This window comes from Mytilinidion resinicola (genome assembly GCF_010093595.1).
Source record: "Mytilinidion resinicola strain CBS 304.34 unplaced genomic scaffold BDZ99scaffold_27, whole genome shotgun sequence".
NCBI classification, from domain to species: Eukaryota; Fungi; Ascomycota; class Dothideomycetes; order Mytilinidiales; family Mytilinidiaceae; genus Mytilinidion; species Mytilinidion resinicola.
In genome coordinates this window covers 33224-46159 of record NW_022985463.1, presented here as the reverse complement: position 1 = coordinate 46159, position 12936 = coordinate 33224, and the positions used below count along the sequence as shown (strand labels likewise).

The following is a 12936-nucleotide window of genomic DNA, read 5'->3' as shown; positions in this document are numbered from 1 at the left end:
GTCTAATTTCGTGTACCTAGGTATCAATAATACTCCAAGTACTACAATTACTAACAAAAGCCACCTGGCAGACGGGCATGTTTGTCCTCGGTCGTACGAGTTCTCTCAAACACTTCTTACCTTCAATCTACAATGTCATGTATCTTGAACCTCCACTAAATGGAATCGTCCAAGGTTTGGATATTGCACTCGGGCGTTGATTGGCCCAAGCTTGCATGACGATGTCGACGGCACGCCCTACGCCGATCGCCGCGGTGGCCGCAAGCCGAGGCAAAAGACAGACGTGAGCTTCGCTTCACAATACGACGACCATATAAACGACGATGGGGCCTGCGTCGACTTACCACCTTGTCACGTACAATATAATAGTAAAAGCTATCAGAGCTAGCACTGAAGATGGCAGCGCCAAACAACCTCATCCTCTTCCACTACCCTTACTCGCCATATGCAAGGCGAGTCGTGTGGTATCTGGCGCTACGAGGCATTGAGTATGCGCAGTGTGTAAGCTTCTTTATCCCTCATGCTGGGGAGGCATGCAGTCTGACAATCAGTAGCTGCAACCACCCGTCATGCCACGTGCAGACCTCGACGCGCTTGGGGTGAAGTACCGTCGCATACCGGTCATGGCCATCGGGCGAGACGTCTACTGCGACACCCGGCTGATACTGAGGAAATTGGAGGAAAGATTCCCCAACGGTGCTCTTGGTGCCACCGGGCCCGAGCAGAAAGCGATTGAACGGCTGTTGGAGAAGTGGACGATTGAGGGACCCGTGTTCTCACGTGCGGCATCGCTGATTCCGACGTCGTTCCCGACAATGAACGATCCCACCTTCATGAAGGACCGCACGCAGTGGTCAGGCAGACCCTGGGACAAGGCGGCCATGGAGAAGGGAAGGCCCGAGTCGATCGCCTACATGAAGTCCGCCTTCGACTTCCTCGAAACGACGCTCCTAGCCGATGGGAGGGATTGGATACTCAAGACCGATAAGCCATCCTTGGCTGACATTGAAGGTGGGTGGCTTCACGCGTCCGCTCCTTAAAGCCCCTCACCTCACCTCACCTCACCTCTGTTCTAGGCATCTGGCCGTTTGATTGGCTCGTGGACATGAAGGGCTCGCTGCCGCCCGATGTCGTCTCCGCGCAGCAATTCCCTCGCGTCTATTCGTGGGTGTCGCGATTTCGTGCAGCCGTCAAGGCAGGCAAAGCAGCGGTGCCCAAGCCGGTTCCGCTGAAGGGGCCCGAAGCAGTCAAGTTGATCCTGGAGGCCGACTTTGCAGAGCCCAGCAGCGGCGTCGACGCAAACGAGCCGCTCGGTCTCACGGAGGGCATCGAGGTAGAAGTATACCCCACAGATTCGGGGTTCCTCAACCGCGACCGGGGCCGTCTGGTGACGCTCACGCACAACGAAGTAGCGGTGACCTCTCGGAGCAGAGACGGGGGCAAGGAGATCCGGATTCATGCCCCCAGGACGGGCTTCAGGGTCACAACGGTCGAGGCGAAGGCGGCTGCAGGTGCAAAGCTGTAGATTGGACGCATGTCGACGGGAGCAACGCCGGGATGTCGCAGGAGGTCAGGAGTAGCGCTGCGGACGCTTGGGCGTGGGTGCATGGAGGTGCAGTGTGCGATGCGGCAGCTGCAGCTTCGTGCAGTTAGTATCCGCAGCGCGACGGCGAACACGTGCTTCCCGCGGTGCCTGACGGGCGGCAGCCTCGAGGATGTGCGGAGGCGCTTGGCCTGCTGGAGCTGCAACGCCTTCGCCGCCGCGTCTCTGCCTGAGGCTGGGATGATGCCGACAAACTGAGAGGCTGCGGTGTGCTAGCAGCGCCGTGCGAATGGCGGGATACCGGTTATAAAACAATCGTTGCGCTCGCATGCAGCAGTGCCCAAGCGGCCGCTGTGCTGGCTCGACTGGGCTGGCCGCGGCGACGTCTGAGTGATGGACGGCGAGGCGTTGAGGGCGGGATAGTGCGGGAATAGCGTGAGGAGTTCTGTCCGGGCATCTGGCGGTATGGCTCCCCTGTGTATAAGAAGCGGCGCGATGGAGCACCTTCAACATCAGCACGCCGAGCAGACATTCCACGCTTTTACGTGGACAGCGCGCGTCACTGGCTGTCACGCTTCGTGGGTGGCCAGGCGGTGGTGATACTGCGGTGGGTCGCGCTGGCCGCGTCCTCTCTTGGGCCGTCGCTGCCCAACCGTCGCATTTCAACCCGACGCTCGCCATGTCGTCGGCGTACCCACCGCTGCGTAGCGGGACTGGCAGGCCGCCAGACAGACAAAAGGGAGTTGACGTCTTCGCGGCCCATCTGGCACTTTCTGCCACCTCCTGCGCCCCGAACTCGCCCTCCTGCTCTCTTTAAGGTCGAGTCGATTCGCGCTCCCTCGATCTCTCCCGCCTCCCGCCGCCTGCACCGCCGCAACCCCAGAATCCGGCACAGCGCGAACGGACAGCAGCTTGACACACTTGACACGCGCGCTGCAGGCCTGACACGGCGTCCGTCTGCTGCCCGAGTCCATTGCGTGCAGCTCTGGCTGTCCAATTGCCGCCGCCTGCGCCCGCCCGCCTCTTAAGCTCGCCCACCCGCCCACAGAGCCGCAGCGTGTACCTTCACCTCCCCAACCGCCTCGCTCCGTCCGTTCTGTCTTTGGCGACGTGCAGCAGCCGCAGCCGGGCCCTCTGGTCTTATTCATCGCAGCTGAAGCCTTCCTGGCCCCCCGGCATCCCAAAACGGCTTGCCGCCACTGATCACGCCTCCCTCCCCGTCGACCCTCGTCGTGCGGCTTGCCAGCTTGCCAAACTGCCGGTATATTGAGAATCCCCGCACCTCGCTGCCTGCTGCGTCTGCGCTCTTCTGGAATCTCTCCCACCTGCCGCTGCCCCCTCTGCCTCCCACCACCCCCCACCGCGCTCGCCCAGCACTGCCGCTTCTCTCGACCACGGCCTTCCGTGACCGTTATCGCGGGACCTGAATCCTTCCGCTATCTCTGCTGCTCGGTTGTGGCTTTTTTCCGTGCTGCCACCAGTACCTTCCTTTCACTCTCTCACGTTTCATCATCCATCACATCTCTCCGCTATGTCTGTAACTCGGCAGTGGTTCCAGCCCGGAGAGGGCATCGCCAGAGAGGTCATTACCGCCGATATCCAGCGCTATCTAGGCAATGACGCTCTGGTGCGGCCTGGAGAAGGTACTGGCGAGTATCAGGTTTGCCTACCACCTGGACGTCCCATCCACACCACCACGGCTTCTGACATGCAGCAGGGCGTGCAAGGCTATTGGATTACGGCCTACCGCAATCTAACAAGTGTATGTATGCCGTTCTGGTGGAGATTTCGTCGCTGACGACCACAGCAAATGGTAGCCGACTTGAAGTTGGACTCGCAGCGGTGGCGCACTGAGGTCTCACAAGGACGAGGTAGTCCGCATGCGCGAGATGCAAAGCACTCAAAACACCCTGACAAAGCTTTAGTTTCATATCAGGACTCTAGAACCCACCAGTCTAGGCAGTACTATGGACCAAGTGACCCCGCGCCTGCTCCGGCTGCCGTTCCATACCAGCAGCCCTCAAGACCCGCCTACCCCCCTCAACCCACACATCAATCACACCAGCAGTACCAACAGCCGGAACCGTCTTACACGTATGCGCAGCCACAGCCACAGGCCGCATATGCCGCTCCAGCAGGTCAAGCGTACCAGCAACCTCCCTACAACCAAGCCCAAGGACAACTTAGGACGCAGCCTAACTACACATACACCCAGCAGAGTGCTTCACAGGACCAGCATGCACAATACGCGCAGCATCAAGACCCAAGGTACACGTACCCACAACAGGCTGCTACAGCTCCTCCGACACAATCCTATCAGGTTCCTCCGCAACCAAGGTATTATGGATTCTTCCACCGGTCTCCTTTGGTATATCGCTAAGGCCAGTACAGTGCTCCCCCTGCTGGGTACTACCAAGCTTCGGATGGACGCCGTGAGTATTTTTCGTGTTTGGTCAGCTGGGCCGGCAGTCACTGACGAAAATCCCGCACCAGAGTACCCAAATCCGCCACCGCAACCCGCTAATCACGGACGCCGCCGTGGTTAGTAGCGGCTGGTCCATGTCCTTCGTGTGCAATTATTTTCATACTTCCGCCCCTGGCGTTGTAGATTTCCGTGGCCATTGTTTCTGTCCCGTCACCGCCAGCAGTCGTCTTCCATTGGTCCGTGCACCACCTGGAGATACCCTAAACACGTTTTCGCCGGAGCGTTTTTGATGGAGTACCCCTTTAATTGCCGAGCCATTCACCTCGTTTCTCCTCTTTCTCAGGGATCTTCCCGGTAATACGTGAGTACCGAAAAGAAGCCGGATTAGAACGTTCAAACCTTCTGGATGGATTCCGGGCGTTGATTTTTTTGTAATTGTGGATGCCGTGGGATCTGCCTGGACTGTGCTTGAAAGTGTTATTCCTGGTGCTGGTGTCTGGGGCTATACGACTTCATGGATCCATGCCGCGCGGTTTTTCTTTTTGTCATGTTCTGCCGTCTCCATTCCGGACTTTATCATTTCTCCACAGGACCAGGATTCCACCAAGGATCTAACACTCAAATTTCCTCACGGAACATCATCTCCACATCTCCCTGGACCCTCCCTTGGTGAACCTGCAATCTTCCGGACCCTCACTGTACGGTCCCGTGTCCGGATACCTTAGCCAAAACGTCCCACCCAAAATTTGCTCATTTCGCTTCTTCTCTCTCATTTTCCATACGCTTCAGGGGTTTTACCTTCCAGTGGAGCGCACCATGGTCTCTTTCGGAACTGCTACTCGCATTTAATCCGCATGTATATACAGCCCTTTTGTTGATGATTTTGCCACGCCATGGATGCGTTACGACCTGGATGGCCATCTGCTTATTTTGCTGATGCATAGCTTGCGGTGGGGGGCTGGTTATGAGGTTGGAAATCAGACTGATTCAATCGCCACCTTGCATCTTGGATTTTTACCTTTCCTTTCGATGGGAGATCTTATGCTTGACTTGATCGATGCTTGATATGTTCCAGGACCTCGCCGATTTGTAGACACGAGGAGTTGTTTTCGCGTGTCGATATCAAGGACTACGAGGGCGTTCGAGATGGACAAGTTCGTGAGTCCTGAACATGAACCGAATACCTCACGTTTTTCATCTCTATTTCCACCGACCTTATTGCCACCTCATATTTTCCTAACACCAACTACCCTCTCAAGCTCGCGTCATCAGTCCTGCCATTACGATCCCTCCTCCGTACCATGAGTTGTCCTAAATTAACCCACCACTTCTTCTAATGTCTTACCGGAACGTTGCACGACCTGCATACGCCTCGTAGCCTAATTCCCTGTAGGAAGTTCTTGTCCCACCCATACCACGCTGCCCATATCTAAACCTGGCCCTGCTTTACGACATCACCTCTCAATTTGACAGTATATTCTGGATAGTACGATCAATATTATTTATGTTCTATACTATTGGTTATGTTCTTCTCTACTTCGGCATCATTCTCACCCTCATTGGTACATTCGTCCTAACACCAACATGAAGCGCCGCCAACTGCGCGTCCATATTTAACGTTTTAGCGCTCCCACCGCATCTCCCTCTCGGCACCCATTCACATCGTCGCTTTTGACAGTAAGTTGTGCCTGTCGCTCCATTTTGACACCACACCACACCACGGTACGTACCGTCTGCAACGTGGCAGCCCAAATATGGCGCGGTAACTCCGCTTTGGTGTTTTCGATTCCCGTAGCTCTTCTTCCTACGCCCGGGCTAGGCTACCGCCCGCCGATACGAAGAGACCCACACACTCTCTTTCCACTACCTACGCTTCCACCCCAAGCTCCCTGCTGCTGCACTATACATGCATACCAACTGCCCCGCACCTCATCTCAGATCTGCCCCGCGCTCTCTCTTTCTCTCTCTTACCTCATCCTATCCCATTCTATCTGACCAAACTTCCTCATAATCCTCACCAACCCCCTTCAACTTCCCCGTTACCACCATGTCCATCCCCTCCGTCACCGCCGTCAGCCAAGCTCCCAGCCACACCTTCAGCAAATCCGTCGTCGGCGCCATCACCCTCGTCGCCGGTCTCGGCGTGCAGAACGACGCCCACGCCGGCGCGACGGTCAAGCACACCTCCCTCGCGGCACATGACCCGAGCTCGCCGAATCTGCGCCAGGTGCACTTGATACCGTACGAGCTGCTCTACGAGCTCAAGGGCAAGGGGTTCGATATCACGTATGGTCAGCCACGCCGTCCTACGCCGCTGCTTTCCCTCCTCTCTCAAGTCCAACCCCCTTCGCCCCTCTTCTAAAGATTCCTCGTCCTGACAATTTAACCCCCCCCCCCCCCTTTCGCTTACAATGCCCCTCGTGCAGGCCAGCTCGGCGAGAACATCACAACCCACGGCCTCGACCTCGCCGCCCTCCCGCGCGGCACGCGCCTGCACTTCCCCGCCGGCGGCGGCGGCGCCGTGGTCGAGCTCACGGGCCTGCGCCAGCCCGGCCCCGGCATCGAGCGCTTCAAGCCCGGGTTGTTGCAGTACGTCACCTCACCCACACCCACCTTGTTCGCGTTTACCGTCTAGTCGCACGGGCGTAGGATAGAGGGAGTCATTCCTTCCCCCCCCCCTCCCCCCCTTTTTTTTCCCCCCGTTGTGTATTTCGCTGATACGTTATTGGGGCGCGTGCAGACAGGTGTGCTACCAAGCGCGCGACGGGCGCGTGGTGCGGCGCGCGGGCGTCATGGGCGTCGTCGTCGCCGGCGGCTGCGTGCGCGCGGGGGATGGCGTACTAGTCGCCATGCCGGCTCTGCCGCATGTAGGGCTGGGACCGGTCTGAAAAGTCGAGGTAAGAGGGGGTAGGGGGGGTGGAGGGGTCGCGGAAGGGGGACCAATTCAATTCTCATTCTCCTGCTCGCTCGTGTTATGTTGTGCTTGCATTTTAGCGCGTGGGGGAGGAGGGGGGGGGGGGGGTTTTAAAAAGGGGTTTGGGGTAAGAGGTGTGGTGCGAGAAATGGAGAAGAACTTCTCGTCGTCAAAGAAGAAGTCGAACATGGTTGGACCGTTCTACGACCAAGCTAGCCTTAGGCGTATCGCCTTTGCGTGCCTTGGACTTTGCACATGAGGAGTTCACCCCTTCTCGGACCCCTTATTTCACCTTGTTATCACGCTGCGTGCACGAAATCAGCTTAGGTCAAGGAACGCACGAAGCAGGCCCGTTGTGAAGCAGAATCACCATCTCATTCCATGAAAGCCTTTTTTATACAAGAAGCCCACGCCCACCCCGTAGCTAAATAGCCGCGTGCCTCATCCAGGGTATCCCCTCAACCCGCCCACGTGAGGTGTTCCAGTATCCCAAAAAGTCCCGCGTAGAGAATCCACGTGGAGGCCAAAAGCCCTTTCCGAAAACGCCGCCATTACGATCAATTCCCCTCACATCATTTCTCCGCCTGACTCTCCTGCACCATCCTTTGCCAAAGCACGAGCTCCCTGCTCAAATCATCCATCATCTGCAGCGTGCTCAGGCTCTTGAACCGGTCCACCCCACCCTCCTCTCCGCCCCTGGCATCCACCTCCCGCATCTCCTTATCCCGCTCCTTCTCCCCGCCGGCGCCAGTGCCGTTGACCTCCAGCACCACAGGCCGTAGGGGGCTCTTCTCCCCATTCACGCCCGCCAGCTCGACCTGCCGTTGCGAGATGTAGTTTTGCATCACGCCGGCGGGCCGCCGGATGTCGTTCCAGCTCATCTTCTCCAGCCGCCAGTTCTTCGCTTTAGGGTGTTTTGTGACGCCTCCGCCGCCTCCGCCGCCCACCGCGCCGTCGGAGCTGTCGTGGCCGTTGTTGCCGCTGTGGCCGTTTACGGCTGATGTCTGGGGCGAGCGGGGGGAGTTGTCGTTGTTTGTGCGGCTAGGTGAAGCGCCGTTGTTCGCTGCCGTGATATTGCTATCACGGTCGCGGGTGTATTGGTTGCGGCCTAGCCGGGAGACGCGTTTCTGTGGTGGTCGACCGGACTTCTTGTGTGTAGGTGCCGGTTGGGGGGCCGTGGAGGGGGTATCGGGGGCTACGGATTCGGACGCTGAGGGGGGTACGGCGCTGTCGTCTATGGGGGTTTGTTCTGCGGTTTCGGGCTCTGTAGGATTGCGTCAGAAAGGGTTGAGGATAAAGGTTAGCAAACAGGGTAGGCGTACCATCTGCTCTTCTTCTCTCTATGCGACCCTTGCGTCTGCCGGCTGCTTCAGCGCGTTCGCGTTCTTTTTCCTTCTCTCGAAGTTCCTTTTCGCGCTGGCTTCGCGCTGCTGCTCCGCGCGGCTTTTGTCTGCCATTGGCTGTATTTTTCGATGCGGGGCCCTCGTCGTCGGATTCTAAGGTGGGGGAGGTGGTTGGCGAGCGCGATCCAGTGCGCTGACGTTTCGGTTCTTGCTTGATGCTGCGACGGGTGATCAGCAGCGGTCACAGCTCGAAACGTTCGGAAGGCGATTTCGGATACTCACTCTTCGCTATCGTCGCGACTCCTCTTCTTTCTGTTCCCGCCCTCAATAGAACCCTCACCTTTGCTTGCTTCCAGCACCTTGCGCAAGACTTCATCCTCGTCCCAGGCTGCTCGGCTGTTCATTGTAGATCGTCGCTTCGTGAATGACTCGGCGCTTGCTCTGGAAGACTTTTCCTTGTCTCTGGATCCTTTGGGTTCCCGGTCTTTCGAAACGGACGATTTCCTGGAGCCCTTGGAGGGATTGTAGCCGGAGACGGGTAGATAGCGGGAATATCGTTGCCTATAAGCCCAGCCCATTAGCGACAGTTCTGGATTTGCGTAATGCTGGTGAAAGTGTTCATATAGAGTGGAGAAGCATGCGCTAGCTTCGACGTGGCAACTGAGGGACGTGTCGCGTGAATCTAGCTGCGCGCAGAGCTGCCTTCACGTTCCATGATGACATTCGAGGGTCTGAAAATTCGAGAGACACGGTAATGACTGCACGTACCCTTTTGAACTCGTCATGAGCTTGTGTAGATCCTTGCGGCACTCTTCGCAAAAATACTCCTCTGGGCTGGCGGCTTCATCCATGATGCCCACACAGCCGCCATGTTGCCAGACCTTGCAGACGTCGCATTGAATGAACAAGCCGCCCGCGTCTTCTGCCAGAGTCTCAGAGTCAGCCAACCCGGAAGAGTGGCCGTCTCTGGACTTACCGGCGTCGGAAGGGGGACCTGGGTATTCCTGCTGCCCGCACACACATCTGGTTATCTCCTCCTCCTCGGCGATATCGTCGTCGAGCTCGTCGTCGAGTTTGGCGGAGTCGTCTTCGTCATTGTCCTGTTCGCGGGCCCGTCGGCGGGTCTGTGGCGGCTCGACAGGCGGATCGGCGACGGGCTCTTCGACCTCTTCAGACGAAAGGGAATGGGGCGTGGAGGACTTCTGGGGCGAGGATTGCTTGATGTTGGACCTGGTGGCCCGATCGGTGCGGCCGGATGATACAGAGGAGGTGGAGGTGCTGTTGGCGGGCGGGTCGCTCTGGCGTGGCTGAGTGGTTCTCGCGCGCGACGAACGCCGGGGAGACATGTTGAGGAAGTGATAGTGCTAGGCTGGTGGTTTCAAGCTGATGTCAGTCGCCTGCACAGCTTCAAGGGCGCGGGCTGGAGGGAATGGATTGTGGGCTCACCAGCACGGAGCGGGCGGGTCACAAGCTTCGACAAGCTTCAAAGGGCGCAGGCTGCAGAGATTGGGCGACGGACGTAGGCGAAGTGGACGGCTAGAAGCATGGTACGGACTGGGCTGCGGTGAGGGTGCCGTCTACGGGCGGTCAATGGTGGTGAAGAGGAAGCCAGTCGAGTCCCAGTGCGGAGAGAAACGAAAGACGCGCGACACAAAAGCCGGTACCGCCCGCCGGAGCCACTGGGACTACGGCGGACTGCATCGTCGACGCACAGACCAGCTCTAGCCCTAAACTCGTCCAAATCCATGGCGATGCGGCTCGAGGGCAGCGATATTGGCGGGAAAGGCGGCGCCATGTCCTTGAGAGAAGAGACGGGGGGATGAGCGGATATTCATCGCTCGTGGTGGGTGCTGTGGCGTGCAAAGATAGGGGTGCGAAGGCCTGAAGACGTCGCTAGGATGACGATGGCTGCAAGAACGCGCAAAGAAGGCCATTGGAAACCAGCACGTGACGAGCGTTCAAAAGAGATTAGCGTTCGGCTTTCTCATCCCGATTGAACCCTCCTTTGCCGACGCTGCACTGTGAGGCTGCAGGCCAGTCACCGCTGTTCACACTTGTCTGGCCCCGCGGAGCGCGGCTCAGCAGAGTAGACCAAGCAGCCCAGCACCCCAGACAACAGCATGAGTGCTTAGACTCGGACATCGCTGGTGCATCCTTCACGATGGCCAGCACCCAAGAGTCTGTTTTGAATGCTTCAAGGCGCTGCTTTCTATCTAAACTTCTGGTCATGCACCAAAGAACTCCAGATGGTGGCTTAGCACTGTCCACAGTCGGTCCGCCAGCAGTAGAACCAGTAGGGCTAGCTACCACTCGAACTGCACCAGCGTTCACATGGATATATCTTAGTTCTGCAACTGTTTCTTGTTACATTCTTTGAACCCAAGTTCAATCATTCTGGTATTCCCATTTCCTTGCATCTATATGTAGAGTATAACAGTCAATGCGTTTCATTCTCTATTTTCTCCATCTCAAAGCCGCTGGCATACTTAGGCAGTGATGCCCCTATGGGTCCCGCTGACAGGCGCGCCGTTGGGGTTGTCGTTGAACGCAACATCCTCGACACCATTCGCAGCCCACAAGCTGCTATCACTGGCCATACCATTGTGCGTGCCATTGAACTTCAGGTCCCCAATGCCCGGATATCCCTTGACACCCGTCGCCTTCTCCAAGCGAGTCGCGAGGTCGTCTAAAATCTATTAGCAGACTTATAGTAGAGAAAAAGTTGCGCCGCCTACCTGACACCTCGCGGAAGATACCGATCTGGCGCTTGATGATCTCTTTATCCGAGCAGTTCGCCATATGGCCCGACACGTTGCCGACGAAGCGCTCCTTCGCGCCGTCATCGAAGACCTTCTCCCACAACGCCCGCGGGCCGTTGAAGTCCTCGGGTCGGATTTCGGAGAGGAAAGTGACAGCGTCGCCGGTGAAGTTGCCGTGAGTCTTGTTAAGATCGACTGTCCGGTTGCGGAAAGAGATGGGCTCGATCGAAGATAAGTAGTTTGGTCGAGAACCCTGGTTGTAGAAGGACATGGCGCCGTCGCGCTGGAAGTTGGCCATACGATAGGGTACGCGAGGGGCGTTGACGGGCAGCTGCTGGTAGTTGGGACCAACACGGTGGCGGTGAGTGTCTGGGTAGCTGAACAACCGCGACTGCAGCACCGGATCCGCCGATGGCTCAATACCCGGCACCAAGTGCGACGGGTTGAACGTAACCTGCTCGATCTCGGCAAAGTAGTTCTTCGCGTTCTCGTTAAGCGTGAACTCTCCGACCTTGCGACGAGGGAACTGCTTCTGCGGCCAGACATGGGTCAGATCGAAAACGTTGATCCTCTGCTTCTCCCAGAGCTCCTCGGCCTCCTTCGGCGTCATGGTTTGCACCTCGACATCCCAAGAAGGGAATTCGCCCCGCTCGATGGCAAAGAACAGGTCCTTTTGACTATGATCCGGCGATTTTGTAGTGGCGTCCGCCTGAGTGATGAACTTGGTCCCTTGCTTCGACTTAAAGTGCATCTGGCAGTACACCCACTCGCCGGACTTGTTCACCAACTTCATTGTGTGTCCATAGTATCCGTGCATGAAGCGGTACCCATCGGGGATGCCACGGTCGCCCATGAGAATCATGACTTGATGGATTGACTCGGGGTTCTGAGATAGGTAGTCCCAGAAGGCGGTCGAGTCGTCTGCGTGGGTAAGGTGGGTGGCAGGGTCACGCTTCTGGGTGTGGATGAAGTGTGGGAACTTGGCAGGGTCTCTTAGGAAGAAGACAGGAGTGTTGTTTGCCACCACGTCCCAGTTGCCTTCGTCAGTCCGGAACTTGACAGAGAACCCTCGAGGGTCGCGAGCACAATCATGAGAACCAGACTCGCCTCCCACGGTAGAGAAGCGGACGGTGATGGGGCACTCCTTGCCAGCTTTGAAGATGTCTGCACAAGACAGGTCATCCAGAGGGTTTGTGGTCTTGTAGAAGCCATGAGCACCGCTGCCCTTTGCGTGAACGACACGCTCTGGAATCCTCTCGCGATCGAAGTGGGAGAGAAGGTCGACCAGGTGGAAGTCTTGGAGAAGGAGAGGCCCGTTCGTGCCAGCACGCTGGGTCTCGTATGGGTGAGGGTATGGGGCGCCGTTGCTCGTGGTGTATAGAGTGTCCTGGCTCTTGGCAGCGCGGTCTTCGATATAGTTGCGGGACATGTCCCCGTTCTTGCCGGATGCGACGTGTCGAGACATGGTTATGAACAGTTAAGAAGGGTTTTTGGTGTGTATAAGACAATTGATGTGAGGCAATTGCGGTATCTAAGGCATGGTTGCCACAGAAGTGCATTCGAATTTATATACCCCACGTTTCATGCCGGCCGTTCGTAGTCCATGACGTTGATGAACTAGACTTTCAAACAAGGGTAGAACTACGGCCCGTGCGCACAGCTCTATTTCCAATCCCCATATTCTCGACGCGTGCAGCCCAGCCAATTACAATCTACACATTAGAATCCCATCCCCACTGCCTTGCTTCTTGGAGCCGCCACCATCGCCAGCACCTGTGACACCGTGGAACCTGCCGATGTCAGAGAACTCCCGCAGAGCCACCGGCAGATGGCTATCGGCGCTATCCTATCACACTACCGAAGTACGATGATGTTGATAATATTTTACCTATCCCGAGAGTCTCTGATTCATGCCGATTGCCATGCTTCGTCATCGACGTCGGCACAGAGCC

At 57.3% G+C, this 12936-nt stretch overlaps 5 protein-coding genes across 5 annotated transcripts; 3 read left to right on the top strand and 2 right to left on the bottom strand.

Moving 5' to 3' along the window:
• The first annotated feature begins 138 nt into the window (after window positions 1–138).
• BDZ99DRAFT_169349 (uncharacterized protein) lies at window positions 139–1548 on the top strand. Its single transcript, XM_033712949.1, has 4 exons — window positions 139–264; window positions 345–501; window positions 555–1011; window positions 1077–1548. Exons 2-4 carry the CDS (start codon window positions 397–399, stop codon window positions 1523–1525), a joined length of 1011 nt encoding a protein of 336 aa, XP_033570196.1. The 5' UTR covers window positions 139–264; window positions 345–396; the 3' UTR covers window positions 1526–1548.
• A 1062-nt stretch (window positions 1549–2610) lies between these two features.
• BDZ99DRAFT_468214 (uncharacterized protein) lies at window positions 2611–4061 on the top strand. The gene is made up of 5 exons (XM_033721197.1): window positions 2611–3203; window positions 3261–3305; window positions 3351–3414; window positions 3469–3975; window positions 4037–4061. The coding sequence occupies exons 1-4, from the start codon at window positions 3075–3077 to the stop codon at window positions 3921–3923; spliced, it is 693 nt and encodes a 230-aa protein (XP_033570195.1). The 5' UTR covers window positions 2611–3074; the 3' UTR covers window positions 3924–3975; window positions 4037–4061.
• Window positions 4062–5997: 1936 nt separating this feature from the next.
• BDZ99DRAFT_453445 (PK beta-barrel-protein domain-containing protein-like protein) lies at window positions 5998–6856 on the top strand (the record flags this gene model as incomplete). Its single annotated transcript, XM_033718331.1, has 3 exons — window positions 5998–6271; window positions 6395–6557; window positions 6709–6856. Exons 1-3 carry the CDS (start codon window positions 6016–6018, stop codon window positions 6854–6856), a joined length of 567 nt encoding a protein of 188 aa, XP_033570194.1. The 5' UTR covers window positions 5998–6015.
• Window positions 6857–7239: 383 nt separating this feature from the next.
• On the bottom strand, window positions 7240–9840 carry BDZ99DRAFT_453444 (uncharacterized protein). The gene is made up of 5 exons (XM_033718330.1): window positions 9672–9840; window positions 8994–9594; window positions 8508–8786; window positions 8205–8443; window positions 7240–8146 (listed from the first exon to the last, which is right to left on the bottom strand). Exons 2-5 carry the CDS (start codon window positions 9569–9571, stop codon window positions 7455–7457), a joined length of 1788 nt encoding a protein of 595 aa, XP_033570193.1. The 5' UTR covers window positions 9572–9594; window positions 9672–9840; the 3' UTR covers window positions 7240–7454.
• Window positions 9841–10451: 611 nt separating this feature from the next.
• On the bottom strand, window positions 10452–12513 carry BDZ99DRAFT_453439 (catalase-domain-containing protein). Its single transcript, XM_033718328.1, has 2 exons — window positions 10961–12513; window positions 10452–10911 (listed from the first exon to the last, which is right to left on the bottom strand). Exons 1-2 carry the CDS (start codon window positions 12447–12449, stop codon window positions 10712–10714), a joined length of 1689 nt encoding a protein of 562 aa, XP_033570192.1. The 5' UTR covers window positions 12450–12513; the 3' UTR covers window positions 10452–10711.
• Between the last annotated feature and the right edge of the window lie 423 nt (window positions 12514–12936).

Excerpts from the sequence above, each read along its gene's own strand:
- BDZ99DRAFT_453439 (XM_033718328.1), bottom strand. The coding sequence starts at position 12,449 with ATGTCTCGACACGTCGCATCCGGCAAGAACGGGGACATGTCCCGCAAC. Across the intron at positions 10,912-10,960 it reads TATCTTCCGCGAGGTGTCAG|ACGACCTCGCGACTCGCTTG; the intron begins GTAGGCGGCGCA and ends AATAGATTTTAG.
- BDZ99DRAFT_453444 (XM_033718330.1), bottom strand. The coding sequence starts at position 9,571 with ATGTCTCCCCGGCGTTCGTCGCGCGCGAGAACCACTCAGCCACGCCAG. Across the intron at positions 8,444-8,507 it reads AGTCGCGACGATAGCGAAGA|CATCAAGCAAGAACCGAAAC; the intron begins GTGAGTATCCGA and ends CACCCGTCGCAG. Across the intron at positions 8,147-8,204 it reads AGAGAGAAGAAGAGCAGATG|AGCCCGAAACCGCAGAACAA; the intron begins GTACGCCTACCC and ends GCAATCCTACAG.
- BDZ99DRAFT_468214 (XM_033721197.1), top strand. The coding sequence starts at position 3,075 with ATGTCTGTAACTCGGCAGTGGTTCCAGCCCGGAGAGGGCATCGCCAGA. Across the intron at positions 3,204-3,260 it reads AAGGTACTGGCGAGTATCAG|GGCGTGCAAGGCTATTGGAT; the intron begins GTTTGCCTACCA and ends GACATGCAGCAG. Across the intron at positions 3,415-3,468 it reads TGAGGTCTCACAAGGACGAG|TTTCATATCAGGACTCTAGA; the intron begins GTAGTCCGCATG and ends ACAAAGCTTTAG.
- BDZ99DRAFT_169349 (XM_033712949.1), top strand. The coding sequence starts at position 397 with ATGGCAGCGCCAAACAACCTCATCCTCTTCCACTACCCTTACTCGCCA. Across the intron at positions 502-554 it reads GCATTGAGTATGCGCAGTGT|CTGCAACCACCCGTCATGCC; the intron begins GTAAGCTTCTTT and ends GACAATCAGTAG. Across the intron at positions 1,012-1,076 it reads ATCCTTGGCTGACATTGAAG|GCATCTGGCCGTTTGATTGG; the intron begins GTGGGTGGCTTC and ends CCTCTGTTCTAG.